Raw genomic sequence first — 21,192 nt, forward strand, 5'->3', positions numbered from 1 at the left:
CTCAAGAATATTTTTTTATAATTTCTTTCACTCCTTTCCAAAAGTTCTGTGTTCCTTTTCATGTCCATATACAGTGATACAATGTTCCTTTATGGTCCCTGCACCTCAAGCAAGTTTCTGAAATATTTTCATTATATTTATGCAATAAAACTGGAGTTATGTAAATCCTCATCAACCATTTATATTGTACCAGTTTCAGAAAAGTGTTCATTGATAGTGACTGAGCTTCCTCACATGTATTCATCCAGTCCTCTGTAGAAATATCCTCCTTAAGATCTAATCTCCAAGCTTCCAATTTACAGTTTGATGCAAATATTTTTAAACCATTGTTTAATGACATGCTGGACAACAGAGTTGAGTGTCCACTCCACATGCAGTTTATTAACAGAGAATGGTCAGGCAAGCAACGGTCAACGGGTACAAAGAGTATCATAGGGGTAATCCAGAAGCATAGTCAAAGTCACAGGCAAAGAGGTCAATACAGGTGACAAAGTATCAAAATCAAAAGTAAAACAAGGCAAGTATCAAAACATGGAAGGACTAGACAAAGAAACGCCTCATGGTGTTACAGAAAAACAAGACTCAGCAAAGTCTATGTGTGAGTGAGATGCATAAATAGTTCTGGTAATTAATCTGTCATGAGCTTACAGCTGTGTGTAAGCAATCAGCAGTTATCAGGAGCTGGTGTGTGTGAGATGCATGATAGTATTTTTAGTCCAGTTCAGTGACAGATGTGTAGTTCTCCAGAAGTCTGCAACCGCTAGACCACTGGTGATCGTGACAACACCAGTGGCTTATCACCATCTTATTGCTTGCACTTGTGCACATGTAACATGCAGGAGACTAAATTCAACCATTTAATTGGTTTTTCATTGATTAGAAGTAAAAAGAAATTGAGAAAATAACTTAAACAAACAAAAACAGTTGCATCATGTAATATAGATTATAAACATCCAAGCATATTCTAAGTGGATACAAAAACTCACTCACTATATTTTGTCTTAGTCTCTGATGTCTCACAGTTTGCCACAGCAAAATGAACTGCCAATTACTCTGACATGTGTTTTATGCAGCGGATGACCTTCTGGCTGCAACCCAGCGCTGAGAGTCCATTAGCTCCTGAAACCCCAGTACTGGGAAACCCATGCACTCATTCACACATTGGATACAAAAGATTAAAATTATGATTATTTTCCATGACAGAAAAAAATGCTGTATAATTTATGTGTATACACTACCTGACAAAAGTCTTGTCGCCTGTCCAAGTTTTAGGAGCAACAATTAATAACTTGACTTCTAGTTGATCGTTTGGTATCAGAAGTGGCTTATATGAAAGGCAAAGGCCTCTAGATTACGCTTAAATCACCCAAATAAAATATGATCATGCCTTGATTTTTAATTATTTCATTAGGACAGTAAGGTTTGACTTTGCTTAGACAAAAGTCTTGTCACTTAACAGAAATATTGTACAGTATAGAATATAAAGTCATGGTGCATAAGAAAAATAATTAATATTTTGTATGACCTCTATTAGTTTGGATGAATAAGAATCTTATGTGGGTCCATGTGGGTTCCAGTAGGTCTTCTGCAGTATTTGTGATGATTTTGATGCAGTTCAACAGATGATTATTGGGAAAATCTAACTTCTGTCATTTTTCCAAATGATCAACTAGAAGTCAAGTAATTATTTGTTGCTCTTACAACTGGGAACCACGACAAGACTTTTGTTAAATAGTTCTGTTAGTTTGCATTTCTGCATTAATGGTGCTTGGAGTGTAGTAATAATTATGAATATTGAGATGATAATACAGTGAACTCAACAGAGTGTTAACTCATTGTGTATTTCCTGAATGAGTCAGCGTCTGCTACACCTACACTGTTCTCTCTCTTTCTCTCTCTCTCTCTCTCTCTCTCTCTCTCTCTCTTTCTCTCTCTCTCTCTCTCTCTCTTTCTCTCTTTGGCTTTTGCTTCTTACGCATTACACATTAAGCTGTTAGCAGTGGCATAGTGTAAAACTATTAGGAGACAAACTCTCATTTTCCTTCCTCACCTAAAGTAGACATCTCACACCTACTTCCACAAGACACAGAAGTCTATTTATACAAGTATACTGTAGCAGCATGAAACAAAGCTGAATCTGAATCCTAATGCTTGTAGAGTGTCACCCCTAATGTGTGAATGATCCGAAATGTCCTGTAATTGCAGACTACATAAGGACGTTCTGTAAAGAAAAATCAGAGCTCTTGGTCTGACAGGCTTTCTAGATGAGCCTTAAAAGGATAGTTCATCCCCAAAAATTCAAATTTACTCACTATTTACTCTTCCTCAAGTTGTTCCAAATCTTTGTTCTGTTGAAGATAATGAAATATTTTTTGAAGAAGGCTGGAAACCTGTAACAGTTGGCTTCCATAACAGTAAAAAAACAATACAACAGAAGTCAATGGTTACAGGCCTCCAGCATATTAGTTTAAATATCTTCTTTTGTTGTTCAGAAAGCAAGTCAACAGATTTGGAAACAGGTAAAGGGTGAGTAAATGATGACAGAATTGTCAATTTTGGTGAACTATCCCTTTAATTAGCATTCCTCATTAATTGAAATAGGATTTTACCACCTAATACTTTGTTTTGTTTGACTATTTTTTTTTCAAAGTTGTGTTTATGAAATAATAGCTTATGTAAAGCATTTTTATAATCTTTTGCAGCTCGTTTAAGCGGCTATCAAGTGATTCTGACCATATGCTGCTCAGTGCTGCTACTATGAAGAACCTGGAGATTTTGTGCAACCAGGTAAGTTAAACAGGAGAAAACATGGATGATGCAATAATATACACGTGTATTGTTTACAGATAGTCCAATCACACACTGAGCTTTGACAGATTTACATTGACACAAGTCCCTCATTATTTTCTTGAAAATCCTTTTGACTGGATTTTGTTAAAGGGTTAGTCCAACATGGAAAAACAATACTATTGTAATTTATAGTAAGTAGTATAATAATATTATTTTTAAACTGTTAGGGGTGTAACAAGTCACTTGACTCACGATGCGATACAATTCGTGTTACCAATCTTATGATATACGATCTTGTCACAATTGTTTTACAAAAGGATTTAAGACAAAATTAAGAGGAACAAGAGCCCGTTTTTATTAAAACAAAATATTTTCTGAAATAACAAAATTTTAATTTTAAAACAAAATCTAAATACAAAGTGAATAATTAAAACTAAAGAAGACTCTTGACTATAAACAAACTAAAACTCTGACTGTGTGCAACTACATTACAAATTTAAACAAATTTCAAATAAAAAATGAACAATACAAATTAAAGAGGGCTCTTTAATACAAACAAACTAAAACTTTGACTGTGCTGGGTTTTTACCTTTTTATTTTAAGAATTTGTATGTTTTCTGGCATAAGCTGAGGTCTTTGCACATTTACAATGTCCTCGGCTGATGAAAAAACTTTCACTGGGGACTCATATGGCTGGTGTGGAGAGGAAAGCCTTTTCTAAACCAGTCAGAGAGCAGTGTGTACAGAGGTGGTCAATAGCCCCCTCTGCTCCTGGGGACTGGCCACTGGCATAACATACTGATTATAATATATACAGTGCATTCGGAAAGTATTCATAAATGTTTCACTTTTTCCACATTTTTTTATGTTACAGCCTTATCCTAAAATGAGTTAAATTCATTTATTTCCTCAACATTCTACACAATTTTTGAAATTGTTGCAAATTTATTTAAATTAAAAACCTGAAAAATCACATGTACATAAGTATTTACAGCCTTTGCTGTGAAGCTCTAGAGTGAGCTCAGGTACATTAAGTTTCCACTGATCATTCTTAAGATGTTTCAGCAGCTTAATTGGAGTTCACCTATGGTAAATTCTGTTGATTGGACATGATTTGAAAAGGCATACACCTGTATATATGAGATCCCAGGATTGACGGTGCATGGCAAAGCACAAAACCAAGCATGAAGACAAAGGAACTGTCTGTAGACCTCCGAGACAGGGTTGTCTTGAGGCACAAGGCTGGGGAAGGTTACGGAAAAATTTTTGCTGCTCTGAAAGTTCCAATGAGCACACTATCCTCCATCATCCGTAAGTGGAAGATGTTTGGAACCACCAGGACTCTTTCTAGAGCTGACCAGCCATCTACGCTGAGTGATCGGCGGAGAAGGGCCTTAGTCAGGGAGTTGATCAATAACCGATGGTCACTCTGTCTGAGCTCCTTCTGTGGAGAGAAGAAAACCTTACAGAAGAACAACCATCTGTGCAGCAATCCAGCAATAAGGCCTGTATGGTAGAGTGGCCAGACGGAAGCCACTCCCCACCTGGAATTTGCCAAAAGGCATCTGAAGGACTCTAAGACCATAAAAAACTAAATTCTCTGGTCTGATGAGACTAAAATTTAAATCTTTGGATTGATTGTCAGGTGTTACATTTGGAGAAAACCTGGAAACGCTCATCACCAGTCTAATACCATCCCTACAGTAAAGCATGGGGATTGCAGCTTCATGCTGTGGGGATGTTTTTCAGCAGCAGGAACTGGAAGACTCGTCAATGCACAGATACATCCTGAATAAAAACCTGCTTCAGAGTGCTCTTGACCTCAGACCGGGACGATGGTTTATCTTCCAGGACAATGAGCCAAAGCACACCACCAAAATATCAATGAAGTGGCTTCACAGCAACTCTGTTATTGTCCTTGAGCGGCCCAGCCAGAACCCAGAAATAAATCCTATTGAACATCTCTGGAGAGATCTAAAAATGGCTCTACACAGTTGCTTCCCACCCAACCTGATAGAGCTTGAGAGGAACTGCAAAGAGGAATGGGTAAAAATTCCCAAAGACAGGTGTGCCAAGCTTGTGGCATCATATTCAAAAAGACTTGGGGCTGTAATTGCTGCAAAAGGTTCATCAACAAAGTATTGTGCAAAGGCTGTGAATACTTATCTACATGTATTTTTCAGGTTTTTTTTTATTTTTGATAAATTTGCAACAGGTGGTGCAGTGGTTAGCACAATTGCCTCATTGCAAAAAGGTCGCTGGTTCGGGGTCGGCTGGGTCAGATGACATTTCTGTGTGGAGTTTGCATGTTCTCCCTGTGTCCCACGTTCTCCAGTTTCCCCCACAAGCCCAAAGACATGTGGTACATGTGAATTTGGTAAGCTAAGTTGTCCGTAGTGTATGTGTGTGTGTGGATGTTTCCCAGTGATGGCTTGCAGCTGGAAGGGCATAAGGCTGAAGGAATAAGCTGAAAAGAAAATTACTGAATGGATGAAATTTGCAACAATTTAAAAAAATCTTTTCTCACATTGTCATTATGAAATAAAAATTAAAATGTGGAAAAAGTGAAGCGCAATGAATACTTTCTAGATGCACTGTAAATATGATATAATAAACGAATTACTAAAATATACATACACTAAATTGAGAAAGAGAAGAACAAGAACAATCTAATACCTGGTTTTGAACGAGTTTGCACCAGTAAACACAGCGCCCTCTTTTGTTCAAAATATGCTATGCATTCAACATTTCAACCGGTTTGAATTATCATATATTTGAACCAATTTTCAGCCAGCTGATGGTGAATCGCTATAAACCAAGCTATAGTAAAGTACTTTAATTGTTCTGTTGTGGAAGTTTTGTATAGTTGCTATGGTAACAGAACAACTAGAGTAATATATTTGAATTAGCCAGTACTGTCGTATCTGGCAGGTTGAATGCTGCCATAAGCCATTTGTCTAAAAAAAGGACCTTCCGAATTTTATGTGATTATTACACATCAGTTTTACATCGGCAGGCACATTGTTTGCTTACACCGATACAGTATCCATTACAATGTGACGGATCTGTAAAAAAATATAACTTTAAATCAGGTCATAATATCATAACATCACCTCTCAGCTTCACAGTCTTTTATGTAGTTTCATGATGTAATAAATATAAGGACACATAATAGATGAAATTATATCATTCTCTCTGTCAGAAGCCGCCTGGAGAATAACACAGTCATTTGAGTATTATTAACCATGTGATGAATCCATTATCTTTTATGCTGGTTTGTGCTTCATGATGGCTCACTTTTCTGTGCTGCCAGACCACAGGTTCAGTAAAAGGCAGTCTGCTCTGGGTTCTGGATCACACTCAGACTCTATTTGGGAAGAGACTGTTGAGAAAGTGGGTGAGCCAGCCGCTCAAGTCTGTCATGTGAGTCATTATTTCATTTCATTATCATGTAATCGCTGTGATTTGGATGCAAGCATGGAAAATGCCCATTGTTTGTAGATTCTAACAGAAGTGACGAGCTCAGATCTTTCTTTGGAGCCTGTTACAGTTTTGCATTTTTAAAATTTGTTTTTATTTCAGTATTATTTTTAAGTTTACTGTAAATTTCTGATTACTTTGTTCAGCTTATTCATGGTTTACTTAGTTTTAGAGTAGTTTTTTTATTTTTAACACATTTTTATTTTTATTTACAAGTTTTGTTAATGTTTGTAGTTAAGGCTATGGTACAACTTGTCAGGTTAACGTTGGGAGCTTGTTGGCCTAATTCAGCATGTCAAATCGGCATCAGCTGAAGAAAATGCTTTGACTGGTTATTCAGCAATGAATCAGAGCATGGCATTGTAAAGTGACCAATGACAACCAAATATGGACAACGCGACAGCACCTTGTCCCATTGAATGCTTTGAATGCAAAACACTTCATGACAGGCACTAATTGTCGCAAAAAAAACTGTTGAAATTGGAGCCTAGGCATGCGCAGCAGTACTGCATGATGGAGCCAGAAGTGCCTGTATCTGCACTATAACAAAGGCTCCTTTTATTCCATAAATAGATATAAGCACTTATATTAAAAACACGTAATAATATGCAATTTAAAAAAAAAATAAACTGTGTGATGTAAGCTGTTTTTAATAATTTAATGAATACAATATATGTTGGACTGCAGAAATAAACTATAGTTTATAGTCTTTCATAAACTTTAGCATGACTTAGACTAATGGGAAAAAATGTTTCTCTTATAGTGGGTTTTTGGTTATTTATTATCGTTATAGGGTTAGAATGTTTGTAAAATATATAAAAAAAAATACATATAAACAACACATACATTTTAGAAAGGTTTTTTATTTTTAATTAACAAACAACAGGAGCTAAAATATACACATCATGGACCGCTATTTGCCAAGGGGGGGAAATCAAGCGTTCATATTTGCAAAAGATACAGTACTATTTCTAAATATCAACAGGATACTTACACATCCCAGCTCTATATAAAATAATCCCTATCAAGTTGTACAACAAACTTAGCAGTATTAATACGTCAACTGCTGTCTATCAGCTGCTATAACATTGCTTGTACATTGTTTATTATTTTTTCTTTACCTCTGTTTTCATTTTTCTTATTCGATGCCTTAAATTATATCTGGCAAATTCAGTAGATTAACTGTACAACATGCAGAAACTCAAAATGTCAGAGATGTGCTGTAAATGAAGTTCAAATAACGTTACAGGAGATCAATCTGGAGATCTGTAATGGCTAACATTTTCAGACCCATAAGAAAGTATTACTGCTAGATAATGATCACCTGTTTTTCCTGACATAAGTTCGGCGTGTATCAGCAAATAAAAGCCCAAATATAACCGATTAAACAGTGATCCATCAGATTCTGTATGTTTAAAAGAATAGTTTACAGCTGATCAACTCATTTTATCATGGTAAAACTTCAACCAGTACTTCAGTCTCCTCCCAAAGCTCAGACGGTCTGCTTAGAAAAGCTGTCAATCTCAACTGTCAATCACGGTGACACGCCCTGTTTTTATAGCATTAAATTACTGGCTAAAAACATACTGTTTACAAAAATAAAGATCTGCACTTATATCAGCATAATAACCAGTGCCTCAATTGACCAAAACCATCCTTTCCTGAAAATGTATTGTAAGTGTACTGCAATTTATTTTTTGTTTTTGGAACAAGTCTTATTAGTTAACATGGGGGAGGCAGGCTTTATTTCTTGTACTGCAGTCAGCCCCCAAGGGGCGATCTAACGGCCAGGAGCGTCACTCAAGAGGAGTCGTGCAGCACACTTGAAAGTGTCATAGAAAGAAAACAATTCAAGTCATGAAGCAACACAAAGAGGCCAGCTGTAATTATGCTACATTTTTCAAATATTGGAAAACGAGATGAATTACTTGATTATGGTACTAATTCTGCTTTGGTTACTCTTTGCATGCGATCATCGGAGGTCACACTTTATCTTGATGTTCTGTTTGTTGAATTTAATTGACATTTGCATCTACATGCCAACTAATTCTCATTAGATTGTAAGTAAACTGTTAGGTTGGGGTTGGGGTTGGGGCTAGTGTAAACTGACATGAACTTGCAAAGTTTCTTATAGTCAGTTAAATGTCTGTTGAAGGCGCAGTATCAGCAGATATTAAGCAGACAGTCCACTAATACTCAAATGGACCATCAAAATAAAGTGTTACCACATCGGAAGGTCAGGTTTTCTTTTGCGAACAAGAGCACAGATACTGCCCTCCGTGGGTGCTGAATCCTCCTACTGCCACAAAATTCACAATCTTAAATCAGCTTTCGTCCATTTGGTGTGCTCAAACGCAGCTTTTTGGTCCAGACGAAACAAGATGTGAGGCGACAATACAGTTGGGTTTCATCTGTGATTTGTTTGGGGTCAACTTGGTGTGTGCCAACCTGAACGCATCCAGTAACTTAACACATCCAGTTAGAATTCTGTGCGGGACAGTTTTTTTTTTTTTTTTTTTTTCAGTCTTGCTCTCACTAGTTATTATGCCGAATCTAATCGCTCCTGCTATTTATTTACTCTTTGTTCACCTGCGGTTCGTTTAGAACAGTTTTCTTTCCGAACTGACCATTCCTGCTATATTTAAATCTTGTTTCCTCAATCTTACATTTACATTTACACCAGCCACTATACTAAAAGAAAAAGATAACAATCAGAAATGTAGATTGTTCAATAATTTGTTTTCTTAATTTATCACACTCACAATAGGAAAAGTGTCTCGGAAAGAAAAAAAGTAAAACTTTGTGTCTTATTTTTTTAAATTTCAACTTAAACGCCCTTCAAGGTCAGTTCATCCACACTTTGGCTCAGTCACTTATCGAAAAACCTGTTTTGTCTGATGGCTTTTTTGAACATGCTAATTGCAAAGACTTCAAATACATGAAGCAGAAAGACCTGGTCCACCTGTGCAGCGTGTGGCAACAGTCCTACCTATAAGTTGAGGCTACTTGCGGTCGATATGTAAGTAATGAAAATCCTCCTCAACTCACGACTGTGCGCTCTCAGTCAGGGAAGGCTGGTGCAGAGTCAGGCTAAATTATAAATCCAGTTTAAAGCTGTTACGACCCCTACTTAAGAACGACTCGTGATCCTGAGACAACATAACATAAATAAACAACGTGCAATGTGCGTCAACTAAATTATTTATTAACGTAATCAGATAAATGATCTAAAAAGCAAATAAAGGGGCAGCACAGTAGTGCAGTGTGCAGCATGTTCACCTCACAGCAAGAAGGTCGCTGGTTCGATCCTCGGCTGGGTCAGTTAGCATTTCTTTGTGGAGTATGGGTTCATTCTGCTGTGGTGACCCCAGATTAATAAAGGGACTAAGCTGGAAAGAAAATGAATGAATGAAACCTAAAGCAAGTTGGGACTCTCTACCCCAAACAATAATCAAAAGGAAATTATAAAGGAGAGCACAACAATTAAGCCGTCAGAAACTGTGGTGGCGTGGAGAAATGAGCGAGAGACCAAAGTAACATTTTATGAATGAAGATGAGAGGGTTGTGACTGGTTTAGATAGTAATTGGATAGGTTGAAGAGCCAATATAAACGTCAAAATTGTTGAGGACCAAATCCAATACCAGAGCTTTCCTTTTAAAGGGCACATAGTTTACCCCTTTATTATGATTTAATATTAATATTATGGTTCTTCTAAATGTGCCAGTTTAGGTTCAGTTCAACACACAGTTCAGATGTTTTTATTATAATGTGTTTAAAAGTGTCATGTTGGGGGCGTTTACACAGTTTGCTGTTTTAGGGGCGTGTTGCTTCACAGTTTTAGCTTCCCGCCCAACGTAACAAGGGTGCGGAGCCAAGAGCTCCCACGCTCTTTGTTTACAACAGACAGGCTGACAGACAGAAAGAAGCTAAGCTAGGATGAGCATTCAGCCGTACATGTACGAGTCACACACAGACCAAGCAGAGAGTACCAAATTATTTGTGTCTTTGTATAGTCTCGGTGTATAAGTGCCGAGCATGTACACCGAGACTAATAACCACACACACTGAATTCACTCCACCAGGGCAAACACAACAGCGCCGGCCGCGCCTCTGACCCGAAGCTCCGCCGCGTGCACACCGACAGAAACCCACACCGTGCTGAGCCGCTGACCCGAAGCTCCGCCGCTTGCACCCCGACAGAAACCCACGCCGCGCCGCTGATCCGATGCTTCGCAGCGTGGACGCCGACAGTAATTATTTTGATTACAGTGATAATGTGGAGAATATTGATCTTGTGTTGAACCCAATGAGCCTTTTATTAAAAAAATAGAGCTAGGGTGTTCCTTTAGTGATATCGCTTTGACTCACACACTGAAAATGGCGGATATGCTCGTGACGCGAGGCTGTCAATCAATATTGGTGGGTGGGGGGACCACACTCCTACGTAAAGTTGAGGTCGATCTGAAAACCTTTCCAATTGGTCCACCGTTTTTTTGTTGTTAAATTGAAAAAAAAGGACTGGGTGTGTTTATATCACCCCAATATGACGGTCTATACACTGTACTTACACACATGTCTGTCCAAACAGCTTGAAGAGTAGATTTTTTTTATCATAGGTGCCCTTTAAATGTTGATGTTTTTTAATTTTTTTTTGAAAAGTAGCACACTGAGTGCTCAACTCCATCAAGCCCATCCTGCAATAGCATAGCACCCACCCTCACAGCACTAGCATGAACAGCCAATTTGAATGACCGGTCATACACTGGAGCAGCCAAAACTACTGAGAGGAGAAACTACTGTTAAAAAGCTTTAACAGAAACTACAAAAATATCCCGCCTTTCCCAGAAAGCACTGTAATTTGCGACAAATGGAAGGAACTGGGAAGGACATGATAGCCTCAATCTTGGCTTGTACTTGCAGATATGCTTTTCTGAAAGGACATCGGGAACAGGATAGTCTTTTGTTTGACCCCCTGCTCCTTTTCAAATTACACCAGAGTTACGAATGCCACTGGGTTCTATATTAAAAAATTAAATCCACGTTGGAAGATATTTGGTTGGCTTGGGAATGCAGACTATAAAAGTAATCACAGTTCATACACGCTCGATAGTGTAGGCGTGGATTTTAGCTGCCAGTGGGTCAATGTAAATACAGACGACTAACTATTTTATTGAGCAAAAACTCCAAAAACAGTTGAGGAGATCTCCTAGCTTCTCACTCTGCTCTTTTCACAGACACACACACACACACATATTGCACACACACACGCACTTAACCCTGCTTCGGACGACAACGCGCGCGCGCACGCACACACACACACGCACACACACAAACACAAACACGCACACTTCCGGACGACAGCGCGCGCACACGCACACACAGACACACACACTACTCCTCGTCCACAGAGCTCCATTAACAAAGCAGCACGCGTCGCGTTTTTAACGTGACTTTGCACGCGATGAGAATATAGCCAGTTAACCTGATACAGTACACGCGGTTACAAGTAACAAATCACAACTAAATACATTTGCAAGCTAGAGTCAACGAGGCAACTTTAATCGCACATACTTACACTTGAGAAATGGAGGAAGAAAAATTCATCCTGACGTCCATCAGTAAGTTACTCTTTACTGATCCTTCCTTTAACAAACGCAGATGAAGTATTCTTTGTAGCATGTAGTTTCCAGAAGTTTCCAGTAGTTTCCAACTGCTTGGCTATAATGCTGATGTTTCATCTTTGGGTAGAGACTCAATATATCCATCTGCAGTGTGACTTCAATCGACCGGCATGTTTGTGTGTGTGTGTGTGTGTGTCTGGGGTTCTGCGTCAGAGGGCGGGGCCTCAGGTTTGAAATCTCCCGGGTTTGCACGTGCACGTGAATAACTTGGTTTCGTTCGTACGTCATGGCGAAACACCTAATGACTCGGTATCAAGGCGACTCGTTTGAAGCACTATGAGTCGACTCTTTTATAGATGAATCAACAGTTTTAAACACTGTACACTAACAGATTTAAGCCTTAGCTGGATACTTCACTTCACTTAGAGCTGTGTTACACACTACATGGAGGGGAATTTTCAAAAACCCATAATATGGGCTCTTTAATGACCAGCCACAAGCCAAGAAGGACAAAATCTGCCATGTGCTGTTGTTGTTTTACAAGCTCATCTAAAAGTGTGAGCGGTTTCGCTTTCTCCAGAGAGCTTGCTGCACGTCTTCTTAATCTCATATTGATAACGTGCGCATGATCATTGAAGTGCTTCAGACATCCAATCCTTTCAGAAAGGGACAAACGCAAGAGTGAAACGCCAAAAAACTAAGGAGAAGCCGGAAAAACCAGAGCTGCAATTCAGGCTTTCTTCAACCTAAAACATGAACAAACTGCCATGTTTAACTATTATCATCACCTTTTAGACTATTATGAACTGGGAATGTTACTTTCTAATGTGATGTTCCATGTGTTGGTGAAGATTAAAAACATATATTAGAGGTTTGCACTGACTGGGAGTTATATTTCATGTCGTTTTTGAACCCAAATAAGGACTAAATGTATGTTGGGTGTAGTTTTACTGTAATTAGGAACATATCGGAGACACCCTTTTGGCAGTGGAAATGCAAGCCTGATAAAGGTGACCCATACTGACCATACTGTACTATACCTCTCTGTTGAAACAGGCCATTAATCTAATAAAAGTAACTTGTTTTGAAGAATTCAGACAAACTTTTTTATATTAAAAGATCATATTTGTGATTAAACATGCCTAGTTTACATTATTTTGGCATATGGAGAAAAGATAGAGCATGTTTGATGTTTAAACAAAGCGTATGAGAGCCATCACAGGTTTTTCCACTAAAAAAGACACTAATTCTGAAACAGAATGAGGGCTTGTTCACTCTAAAAATGATTATTATGATTTCTGATTATTATTTTAATCCAGGTAGTTTTTCAGTGACTTTAGTATTAGACAGTTTAATTTAGTTTTTGTTTTTTGTCTTTTTTAAATTTTATTTCAGTTAACGGAAATGATTTTTGAACCAATAGTTTCAGTTTTAATATACTAAAATAACCTTCTGTCCCATGCACCACCACAGATAATAGTGGGTTCATAAACTCACTAGGTTAATCCAAGTCCTAGATTATTTTGCAAATGGAGGAACTTTGCACCCTTCTTCCCAGCTGCTGCCCGGATTACAATTTGGGTCTGTCTGGATTGAAAAGAAAAAATCCCCCATGGATGTTGCATGTCCAAAAAAGATAAACTGCTGTCAAATGGAAGTTTTTAATCTAAGATTTTTTCATTTTTTGTTACGACACATATACAGTATTTATGTTTTCATCCCCTAGAATTACACTGGCATGGCATTGTCGGTCAAATGCTATCTTTTTATGGCTTTTAAAGGGTTGTTTAGGATCTGCATGTGACGTAGTGCATGCTTTGGAAAGATCCGATTATGTTTGATTCCATGTAACAATAATTTAATCTTAATCTACATATTTTCCTGCCAAACATCTTAACAGGCATATTTGGGAGCGTTTTTGAATTGAGATGTACAGTAGAATATCGTGGCATTAACTGTTCATTTCCATGAAAATGCCTGTATGTTTTGTGTCATACAGGGAATATTATCTTCTATCTGTTTTTAAAAATTGCTGATGTTTTGCATGTTTATTCTGTTTCTTAAATCTCCTTTACCTCTCTCTCTCTTTCTCAGTGATATTCAAGCTCGACAAGAGGCAGTTGCTGAAATATTGTCTTCTGAATCCAGTGTCCTTCCCTCTATCCAGTCTTTGCTAACTCGTCTACCCGACCTCGAGAGAGGACTTTGCAGTATCTACCACAAGAAAGTAAATACTTTTGTACTAAATGAATCAGTCTTACTACTCAAGTCTACCAGAAAGGGCATTTGCAATTCAAAATCAGTTTTAGTTAAAGAAAAACGTAATATTTTATCCCACACAAAAAAGCGTCTGCGAGCTCTGTCTAAGAAATGAAACCTCTCAAGACCAGAATTGATTTCAACTAATGAAAAGTTCTGTATTTCTTGAGTATTTTTTTTTTCAAACATCATTTCATTTGTTTCTGAAATCTGGCAGGAGGTTGAAGGGAAGGTGCTAAATGGCGTGTTTCTGTTTAATGGATCTATTAGCATAATGGCAAGTGTGGGAGCAGGAATGGGAATGATTATTGTTTTGTGGAGACAAAGAATGTCCTTATTAACCCTGACTCACCTGCCTGTTTTTGTCATCTCAATGTCCTTCATTTTTCACCCCCTCACACCCTCCAAAAAAGTATTTTCTTAAAGATCTAAATATGTTTACTATCTAAATAGTCTTTTTTGAGACTTAGGCCCCGTTTACACTAGTGCTTTTTAGTTTTAAAACGGCATTTTAGAATGAAAACGAATGAAACCGTGTCCACACTTGCGTTTTACCCAGCGTTTCTGAACTGCACGCACATCACGTGACCGCACACACACACTCTTGGGCAAACACTGCAGCCTATCTACCCAGATGAGAGCTGTGCTAGGCGGTCTGCTCATCAAGCATCTCCCGCTGGATCTAATCTCACTATATTTGTTAAATGTGATATTTCATTCATCTTGTTGTCTATATCTAACGACATATTCCCCGACTTTGGTCATTGGAATCTTTTACTTGTTCTCAGGTAACGTGTTTTGGCTAAGCGCAAAGATAAGTTAATGATTAATGTAACAACGTAGCCTATTCTGTATATTGACTGATCGCTTGCCTTTGTTTCCTGTAATGTATAAACTTATTTTATGTTATACTTTTATAATGGCCATTATCGATTATTAAAACTGATATTCAGCAAAAGAGAGGGTATGTTTCGTATTTTCACTGAAATTTGAAAGGAGGCAGTGATATTCTAGGCTCCATTTTGTAATAAATATCCACACAGTAAAGATGACCCTCATATTTGCAGCACAACGCCTCAACATTTCTGCTGTCCGTTAAGTTGCTAATATTAAAATGAAAATAGGCAGTTCCTTAAATCATGTTTACATTTTATTGTTGAAAAAGTGAAACAACGTAGCCAGGATGATCTGAATGAAGTTATAAAGTACACTGTTCCCTTTGAAGATTTACCTGTGTCCTCGGTAGTCTGTTTTCCATATCAAACTGAGGAGGGCGAGACTGCAGCCTTGACCATACTTGCAAAGTCTGAACTTACAAGGAGAGGATGCAGGACTGAACTGTATGTAACGTTAGGCTACTTAATATTGAGGAAAAGCCCCAATCAGATAGGCGAATGTCTGCAGCCCCGCCTCCGTTTTCAGATTCTCCGTTTTCCCCCATCCAGACTGAGACGGAGTAGCAGCGTTTTAAAATGCGTTTTCAAAACGCTCCGTTTTCGGCGCTCGAAAACTCCAGCGTAGTGTGGATGGTCGGCATTACCGTAGCAAAACTTATGCGTTTTCAAACTAAAAAGCATTAGTGTAAAATAGGGGCCAAACTCGCTCATTTTGATGCAGAAACCGGCGGATGTGCAACAACTTTAACTATGAGGTAAACACAAAACAAAACTTTCCATCCGGAGCTTCTTCACAGGACTCCACACTTGTAAACAATCGCTCTCGGTCCCGCACAGACTCGTTAGTGCCACAGCGAAGGGCTATGCGTCAACGCCGTAGCATACGCCGGCGTTTGACGCAGAAGTATAAATCAGCCTTTAATATTCATTGTCTGCTGTTAGTTTAAATATATGTATAGATTTCTCTTCTCATATATGTATATATACATAAACATACACACATACACAAGTAAATAAAATAATAAAATGGGTGTCACGGTGGCGCAGTGGGTAGCACAATCGCCTCATAGCAAGAAGGTAGCTGCTTCTAACCTCGGCTGGGTCAGTTGGCATTTCTGTGTGAAGATTGTATGTTCTCCCTGAGTTTGCATAAGTTTCCTCTGGGTGCTCCCGTTACCCTCACAGTCCAAAGACATACGCCTTAGGTGAATTGAATAAACTAAATTGGCTGCAGTGTGAATGCAAGAGTGTATGGATGTTTCCCAGTGTTGGGTTGCAGCTGGAAGGGCATCCGCTGCGTAAAACATATGCTGGATAAGTTGGCGGTTAATTTTTCTGTGGTGACCCCCGATTAATAAAGGGACTAAGCCGAAAAGAAAATTAATGAATGAATACATGAATAATTAAAATAAATAAGTAAAACTAATGAATTAAAAGATTCATACAAATACGCTACCGACAATTTTAGCTTACCTAATTCACCTATGTCTTTGGACTGTGGGGGAAACCGGAGCCCACCTGAACACGGGGAGAACATGTAAACACTACACAGATATGCAAACTTACCTAGGCGAGGCTTGAACCAGCGACCTTCTTGCTTTGAAGCGATTGTGCTACCCACTGGCCCAATGTGTCACCGGTTTATGTTCAATCTACCTCTGGTTTGTCTTTATTATGTAATTGGCAACTTAAGCGTCCACACAAAGCTGTTTTTGCCATTATATTGACTCATTGTTTTTTTTTTTTTTTTAAGATTTATTCATCAATTATTGTGATGGTTAACAAACAAAAGTAAAAGAAAAAATAACAGTAGAAATAGAAAAATATATATATATAACAGTACAAAATTTATTAAAACATAAATATACCACACTATAACCCTCATTGTTCAACACACAGTATATGATGTGCATAAACAGTTTATGATGTGCATTCATTTATACAAAGTAATCAGGGCTGTGTTTCCCAAACAACGACATAACTCGCTGCTGAACTATCATAGTTCGATGCATCATTTGGGAAAGAAAGAACCGTGTAGTGACCAGTGTTTCCCAAAACCGTAGTTTCTCTGTTGCTGCTCCATTGTTTGAACCACGTTAGTTATAACGTAAAAGGCCCCTAATGATGCTCTAAATGGAGTGGAGTAACTACTTCTTTAGAGAAAATTCGTATAATTTTATGTGCAAATTATATTTTGTACACGTACACACATTTAAAAAATCCAATATTAGTTTTGGTTAAAACATGCACTCGCTTTCCAAAGTAATACTGTATATGTAAACGACACATCTAGGACCTATATATGTTTCCTTTACAAACATTAATGGGAATATTCTATTTACTAAGCATCCTAAATAATAATAATAACAATAATAATAATAATAATAATAATAATAATAATAATAATAATAATTAATAAATAAAAAATTTAAATGTTGTAACGTTCAAATTGAATAGTGCATAGGGAGGATAACACAATAGAACACAGCCAGTAACTATGTTTCTAATTACAGCTCCAGAGGTGTAGTTGCAAGCGTACAAGTTTGCAATGCTTTCTGTGAATGTCCATTGGATTGATGTATTTGGTAAATGCCAAATCAACCAACTATGTTTGTAACAATGTTACTTGCGACTTCAGTTGGCTAACAATGGTTTTTGGAAACGCACCCCAGGTCAGTAACGAAAGTTGAGGTCAAAAACATTAAAAGAGAGAGAAAAGGGAAAATTGGGGTTGTGGTGGCACGTTCTTCAAACCTGTGGTTTTATGTCAAGAAAGAGTTGTATGCTAGTGCTATATCAGCACTAGTACTCATATGGAAGATACAGACTGAAAGTGCAAGATGGGCAACTATATAATCTATAGTTCAAGTTTCAGAGATTTGACATGCGCCAAGAATGGCAACTAAATTTATTTGATCAGTGAACCTCGAAGACTATATTTAATTTTTGGACCATTATTTTAACTGAAATTTTGGGTGCTTTCTAGTGTTTCAAGTTGAAACTAGCGTCACTGAAATCTGTACCATAATCTGTGACTTCTCCCTTTGTAATATTTGCCATATGTTCCCTATCACGCAGTAAGCATAACCTTGGTGACAGTGGTATTAATGTTCCAAGCTATTTACTCTCAAGTAAAATGAGTAAATGTGCCTCTCTCTTTTTGACATTTCCAACAAACATTATTTCACTTTGTATGTTTAGTCACAGTTTTTGGTTGTTTAGTGATCTTGTCACGAAGGAAAAAAGTCGTCAGTAAATATTATAGTTCTTGTTTACGCAAAGTAATGGTTTTTCTCAGTAATGACCTTCAAAACAAAACAGCATTTCTTAGTATTTAAAAAGTTTGTAGTTTTATTATGTACAGTATCAGCAGTAGACTGTCAGAGGAACACCTCCATCATAAATAAATGGTATAGACAGTGGGCCAGAGAGTATTTGCATAGATCTATAGGGAACTTCCACACGGTTTTAATCAGCATAGAGAGTTGATATGCGTTGCCTTATTATAATGTAATGTTAGCAGGAATGACTAACGCTGAGCCTTTGGGAAAAGGGCTTGATGTTTATAAACACACACAAGATCAAGCAGAGATTTAATTGGCTTCTTGGTGCTTGCTCTCATCAAATTATGGAAATTACAGATTGCATACACACGGGTGTTGAGGTATAATGATTAATGATGCTCCACGCAAAGTTACAAGTTAGCATTATTATTTCTTGGGGTAATCGATAGTTATTTTTTGTGTGTAATTGTTAATGCATTTCGAAATAAAGCATAAAAAGGTTGTTTATTCTTCTTAGCCTTTAAAATGTTTAGCACCAATTTACTTGAAGGGTGTTCATAAGCCTGTCATCAAATCTTTATAATAATAAATGTGAAAGAAGGGGCGTCCCAAATTGCATACTTACCATTATTTTGCACTATTCTACGCCATTTTGTTGTATAAATAGTGAAAGTGAAAGAAGAAAAAAGAATAAAAAGAATAAGTGCACTTTAAATACCCTGCTGATGCACTTACTCAACCGTTAAAATTAAGTGTGTAATGTTGGACTGTTCACACACTCAACGACCGTTGCTTTGCTCACGTAGTGGAAGTGGTGTAGCTTTCAGGCGCTAATGTTGTATTACTTAATTTGTTTTGGATTGTGAAAGCAAAATTCTCCTACGAGAGTGATTATAGCACCGCCCAATGTTGAATGCAGTTATACTAATGGCAGGTATTATTTGTTAGTTCAGTCATTTATTTCGCTAATTTGGCAACCGTCAAACGTCATGAGGGAAGCTGTTTGAATTTCCGCTTAGAAAAAAATTCATTAGTGTTCCATTTGGGATGACACTACATACAGTTGAAGTCAGAATTTGTTAGCCCCCTTAAATTTTTTTCTTCTGTTTAAAATATTTTCCAACTTATGTTTAACAGAGCAAGGACATTTTCACGGTATGTCTGATAATATTTTTTTCTTCTGGAGAAAGTCTTATTTGTTTTATTTCGGCTAGTATAAAAGCAGTCTTAAATTGTTTAGACACCATTTTAGGGACAAAAGTATTAGCCCCTTAAAGCAATTTTGTTTTCCGATAATCTACAGAACAATCTACTGTTACACAATTACTTGCCTAAATTACCCTAACCTGCCTAGTTAGCCTAATTAACCTAGTTAAGCCTTTAAATGTCACTGTAAGCTGTATAGAAGTGTCTTAAAAAAATATTTAGACAAATATTATTTACTGTCTTCATGGCAAAGATAAAATAAATCCATTATTAGAAATGAGTTATTGAACTATTATGATTAGAAATATGTTGAAAAGATCTCTCTATTAAATAGAAATAGGAGAAAAAATAATCAGGGGCTATTAAATTAGGGGGGCTTATAATGCTGACTTCAACTGTATATATTTTATCTCTACAGTGGTACAATCTGAATTTGCCATTAAAATGTAACTAAATATTTAAAAGTTATCTTAAAAAATATTTGACAGTTTTATGACACTTTTAGAGAGACATTTTAATGATAAATAGTAGTTTGTTCCTCTGAAAATGTGATCTAAAAAATGAAACAATTATAAGGGCCTCATGACAATCATGTTTATGACAGGTTTATGACAGGTTTATGACAAGTTATGTTGTTTTGGTAATGTCAAGCCATTGCCATTTCATTGTAAATTTTTCCTACTGTGGGTGACATTTTAGAATATTTAAAATAAGCATCATAAATGTGCAAAATTACACGATTAACAGTGTGATACAGCTGTGTATCGGCACTGGTGGGAGGTGTGCGTGCCTTAGTGTACCACCAGTGACGATATACAGCCATATCGCACTGCTACTCGTGTGATATTGCATTTATACTACAGTTTGACGGCATAATTGTGCACATAAAAAAAGAAAATCAAACACTGAGATTCTAAAAACCCTTTTGTATTTGAGGAACTACTTTCTTTCGCCATTCATTTACATCTGCAGCTGACATCAAATAAGCAGAAACCTTTGCTACTTCACCAACATCTCTTTAGAGCTAGTATTTGAATGATTCTCTAGTGTAATCTTTTAAGTGATGACAAAACAGGGGATTTTGCTCACATTTTAGGATTCTACACACAGGGACGTTTTTCGTTTGCGTTTATAGTCAGCGTTTTACGAGACGTTTTTCAGTGTTCAAACCCAAGCGCTTTTCTCTGGCGTCAAGCAGAAGAGCATGCTAAATCAAGTGGAGGAGCGGAAGTTCACACGTTTGTTGTTAAATGTACTGGTGACTCGAACAAGCATGGATGGTTCAAGCAGCAGCTCCAGCTCTAGTGATGAAGAAATGATTAGTGTTCACAGAGCAATAAGCAGCTCCACGTTCATAACGCCTCTGGGCATCTTCTTCAATGTGCGTTTGCAATTACAGTTTTGCGCTTGAGCGCCTCCAAGTGCTGCTTACTGTAACTTCAGCAGCTCCGTGCACATGAACAAAAGTGCCGATCTGATTGGTGGAGAAGGTTTTGATGCCGCGCGTCAAAACAAAAAAACGAGCATGAGACGCTTTTTTTAAAATGATGCTTTTGCGCCTGTCGTTTTACGCGTTGGTGTGCACAATCACATTGACGCCCTTTATTTAGTTTCGAGGCGTTAAAAGTCAACGAAAAACGCGAGCAAAAAACGTC

General features: G+C 37.5%; 1 protein-coding gene across 8 annotated transcripts in view; it reads left to right on the plus strand.

Annotated features, from left to right (window-relative positions):
• Nucleotides 1–21,192, plus strand: part of msh3 (mutS homolog 3 (E. coli)) — a 186,574-nt gene that overhangs the window by 57,862 nt on the left and 107,520 nt on the right. For all 8 annotated transcript variants that reach the window (XR_015490413.1, XM_087252484.1, XM_087252485.1 and 5 more), the window contains 3 exon segments: nucleotides 2,703–2,787; nucleotides 6,104–6,213; nucleotides 13,987–14,119. Coding sequence is in view for 7 of the 8 variants with exons in the window: in XM_087252484.1 (XP_087108610.1) it covers nucleotides 2,703–2,787; nucleotides 6,104–6,213; nucleotides 13,987–14,119 (328 nt within the window). In the remaining variant the exon portion in view is untranslated.

This window comes from Danio rerio, chromosome 5, assembly GCF_052040795.2.
Source record: "Danio rerio strain M-AB ecotype USA chromosome 5, GRCz13ab, whole genome shotgun sequence".
NCBI classification, from domain to species: domain Eukaryota; kingdom Metazoa; phylum Chordata; class Actinopteri; order Cypriniformes; family Danionidae; genus Danio; species Danio rerio.